At 42.8% G+C, this 4,065-nt stretch overlaps 1 protein-coding gene across 1 annotated transcript; it reads left to right on the top strand.

Annotated features, from left to right (window-relative positions):
* The first annotated feature begins 498 nt into the window (after window positions 1-498).
* On the top strand, window positions 499-2,170 carry LOC121774327. Its single transcript, XM_042171220.1, has 3 exons — window positions 499-1,413; window positions 1,552-1,806; window positions 1,943-2,170. Exons 1-3 carry the CDS (start codon window positions 499-501, stop codon window positions 2,168-2,170), a joined length of 1,398 nt encoding a protein of 465 aa, XP_042027154.1.
* The last annotated feature ends 1,895 nt before the right edge of the window (window positions 2,171-4,065 follow it).

Below are 4,065 nucleotides of genomic sequence, written 5' to 3'. Positions count from 1 at the left end.
TTAGCTGTGATCAACTTTAAAGGTCGTGCTCTGCAATGGTTCCAAAATTGGTCCAAATATCAGGATCAAGCAATGTCTACTCCTTGGCCGTTGTTTCTGCTGGCGCTTGAAGGCAGGTTTGGTGATAAATTGCTTGGTGATCTTATGACTGAGCTCCTTGCTCTGAAACAAACAGGTTCCTTCTCTGACTACCATGACCGATTTGAATTGCTATTAGGTCGTGTATCTCTCTCTAAATCTTATGCGATTAGCCACTTCATTAATGGATTGAAACCTTTCGTTCAAAAGGCTGTGAGAATGTTTATGCTCCAAACACTTGTGCATGCTTATGCCTTAGCTAGATTACAAGATATGTCTACTCCAGTGCGGGAGGGATTTCCTAAGAATAACTGACGATTTACTACTATTGATGCTAGATCCTCACACAACTCTACCCCGCTGCTCCCTACTCCTATAACACCTGCTTTTAAATCCAAACGGTTGCTCACTGAAGAAGAAATGGCTGATAAGCGAGCTAGAGGAGTTTGTTATGGTTGTGATGAGAAGTTTGAGAGGGGCCACCGTTGTGCTAGGAAACAACTCTACTTACTGGAAATAGATGAGGGGGTACATGCTGTTGAAATCGACTCTGATCCAATTAATGAAGAAATAGGTGAGGAAGAAAATCTCATGATTTCAATACATGCTATTAATGGCTCTTCCTCAAGGGGCTTTATAACTATGAGAGTTACTGGGAGGATTGGAAGGAGGGCACTTCATATCCTCATTGACTCAGGGAGCACTCACAACTTCCTTGATCTGCAAGTAGCCAAAAAGTTGGGCCTGTTACTCACTGGGGTGAATCCAGTATATGTTGATGTGGCTGATGGAAACCGGTTGGAATGTAAATCTATGTGTAAAGGATTACAATGGTCACTGCGGGGTACCACCTTTGTAACTGATGTGCTTCTTTTGCCCTTGAGAAGTTGTGATATGGTTTTGGGCATTCAATGGCTAGAGACATTAGGTGATATCCAATGGAATTTTAAAACCTTAACTATGGATTTCACCTTGAATGGTATGAGACATTTGCTGAGAGGAGGCCACAATGAGCAGATTGTACATGCTGTCTCAGATAGGGAAATGAGAAAAATTCTTGGCCATAATGAGGGAATCCAGTTATGTTGTATCCAACTAAATGATGAGGGCCACTCTGAGCTATTTGCTGTGCAGGACAATGGTGAGGAGAAACAACAAATCCCTCATCCTATCCAACTATTCTTGGAAGAGCAGACCTCTGCTTTTGCCGAACCAACCACCTTGCCCCCTATGAGGTCCCACAAGCATAAAATCTCCCTTGTTCATGATGCCACTCCAGTCAATTCAAGATCTTATAGGCATTCTGCCTTACAGAAAAATATCATTGAGAAACAAGTCTCTAAATTATTACAACAAGACTTTATTCAACCGAGCTCAAGCCCATTTTCTTCCCCAGTGGTATTAGTAAAGAAGAAGGATGGGACATGGAGAAGGTGTGTTGACTAAAGGAGATTAAATAAACTCACTATTAAGGATAAGTACCCTATTCCTCTCATTGATGAGCTTTTGAAAGAACTTAGAGGAGCTACTGTCTTTTCCAAAATTGATTTGAGGGCTGGCTACCATCAAATCAGAATGGAGGTGCAAGACATTCCTAAAACAGCATTTAAAACTCATGATGGCCACTTTGAGTTTGCTGTAAGGCCCTTTGGCCTCACAAATGCTCCTGCCACATTTCAGAGTTTGATGAATGATGTATTTAGGCCTTTCTTAAGGAAGTTTGTGCTGGTTTTTTTTTTATGATATTTTGGTATATAGCAAAGATAAGGATTCTCACCTAGGCCATCTCACGCTGGTCTTCCAGAAACTACAAGAGCATTCTCTGTTTGCTAAAGCTAGCAAATGTGAATTTGCTCGAAATCAGATAGAGTATCTTGGCCATATAATCTCTGAGAAGGGGGTCTCTACTGACCCTAAGAAGGTTCAAGCTATGCAGACCTGGCCCACTCCTTCTGATGTCTCCAAGCTGAGGGGGCTCCTTGGCCTCACTGGCTATTACATAAAATTTATGGCATCATTTGCAAACCTCTCACTGATCTTCTTCGGAAAGATGCTTTCCATTGGGATGCAGAAGCTGATAAAGCCTTCCTAGCACTGAAACAAGCCATGATTTCTCCACCTGTGCTTGCCTTGCATGACTTCTCTTTATCCTTTGTTGTAGAAACTGGTGCTTGTAGCTATGGTATTGGTGTTGTGCTTATGCAGAATAACTACCCCATTGCTTTTATTAGCAATGCTCTCTCCCCTAAAAATAGAGGTTTATCTATCTATGATAAAAGAACTCCTTGCTATTGTCTTTGTAGTTACATATTGGAGCCATTATCTGAGTACTACACCTTTTGAGGTACGCACTGACCACAAAACTCTAGGCCATTTGATGAAACAGAAGCTCACTACACCCAGACAACTTAATTGGCTTTCAAAGTGGATGGCTTTTGATTTCGAGATCACCTATAAGAAGGGTGTGGAGCATGTTGTTGCTGATGCACTTTCTAGGGTGCATTCATCTAAGGTTTTTTGTATAGCTATCACTACGGTTTCGACTGATCTCTACCCTTAATTCAAGCTACATGGGAATTTGATCCCTCATTAAAAATGGTGATCACTGAGCTTCAGCAGAATCCTACTTCAGCCTCCAAATTCTCTTGGCTGGGGGGTCAGTTGCGGAGGAAGGGTAGATTGGTGGTTGGAAATGATGCTTCCGTGCGCTTAAGAATCATTCAATTGTTCCATAACTCCAGTTCTGGTGGCCACTCTGGTGTTCTAGCTACTTACAAGAGATTATCTTCTCTTTTTTACTGGGCAAACATGGAAAAACAAATCAGGAATTTCATCCGAAAGTGTGATACTTGTCAACGTTTTAAGTATGATAACAATGCTTCTCCCGGCTTGTTACAGCCATTACCTATTCCTGAAGCTGCCTGGTCCCAAGTTAGTCTTGATTTTATTGAAGGGCTTCCTTTATCACAAGGGAAATCAACCATTTTGGTTGTGGTGGATAGATTAACAAAATATGCTCACTTCATGTGTCTCACTCACCCCTATTCGGCTCTATCTGTAGCTCAGGCATTCCTTGATCATGTTTTCAAGCTTCATGGACTCCCCACTATACTTATCAGTGATAGGGATAAGGTTTTCCTTAGCCAATTTTGGTCTGACTTCTTTAAGCTCCAAGGTGTGGAGCTGCATATGTCCACAGCTTACCATCCTCAATCGGATGGCCAAACTGAAGTGGTAAACCGATGCTTGGAGACCTATCTTCGTTGTATGTGTGGAGATCATCCTGCCAATTGGAGTAAATGACTCAGCCTCGCAGAATTCTGGTACAACACTTCTTTTCACACCGCTATAGGGACAACTCCATTCGAGGCTCTCTATGGTTATCCTCCTCCCCTTCACATTCCTTATTTTCGGGGGGACTCAGTCATGCATGATGTTAATGAGAGCCTCTTGGCTCGAGAGGCTATGATGGATGTTCTTAAGTTTCATCTTGGTCGTGCTCAACGCCGCATGAAGCAACAACATGACAAGCACAGCTCTGACCGCCGTTTTGCTATTGGTGATTGGGTTTACTTAAAGTTGCAACCTTATCTCCAGAACACACTTCGTGATAGGCAATTTCACAAGCTCAGTCCCCGGTTCTTTGGTCCCTTCAAGGTGGTTGATAAGTATGGAGAAGTGGCATATAAACTTGCTCTTCCGGCTGATGCTAAGATTCATCCGGTTTTCCATGTGTCTCAATTGAAGAAGAAGCTAGGGCCTCTCTCCTAGCTCCACGGCACCTCCCTACTATAGGCAACTCCACTTTCATGGAGCCCGTTCAAATTTTGGATCGGCGTTTGGTCAAGAGAAGAAATCATCCGGCTACCAAGGTGTTGATTCATTGGGCAAATTCTTTCCCCGAGGATGCTACGTGGGAATTCTTGCATGATATTAAGGAGAGATTTCCTCATTTTCAACCTTGAGGGCAAGGTTACTTGAGGGGGG

Source organism: Salvia splendens, chromosome 17, assembly GCF_004379255.2.
Source record: "Salvia splendens isolate huo1 chromosome 17, SspV2, whole genome shotgun sequence".
Taxonomy (NCBI): domain Eukaryota; kingdom Viridiplantae; phylum Streptophyta; class Magnoliopsida; order Lamiales; family Lamiaceae; genus Salvia; species Salvia splendens.
Note: the sequence above shows the minus strand (reverse complement) of the source record. Positions and strands in the feature narration are given on the sequence as shown.

What these genes read in the sequence shown, in the direction of transcription:
- LOC121774327 (XM_042171220.1), top strand. Translation starts at nt 499, where the DNA reads ATGGCTGATAAGCGAGCTAGAGGAGTTTGTTATGGTTGTGATGAGAAG. An exon ending in AAAATATCATTGAGAAACAA is followed by an intron (nt 1,414 to 1,551) that starts GTCTCTAAATTA and finishes CTCACTATTAAG; the next exon opens with GATAAGTACCCTATTCCTCT. An exon ending in TCTTAAGGAAGTTTGTGCTG is followed by an intron (nt 1,807 to 1,942) that starts GTTTTTTTTTTA and finishes GCTCGAAATCAG; the next exon opens with ATAGAGTATCTTGGCCATAT.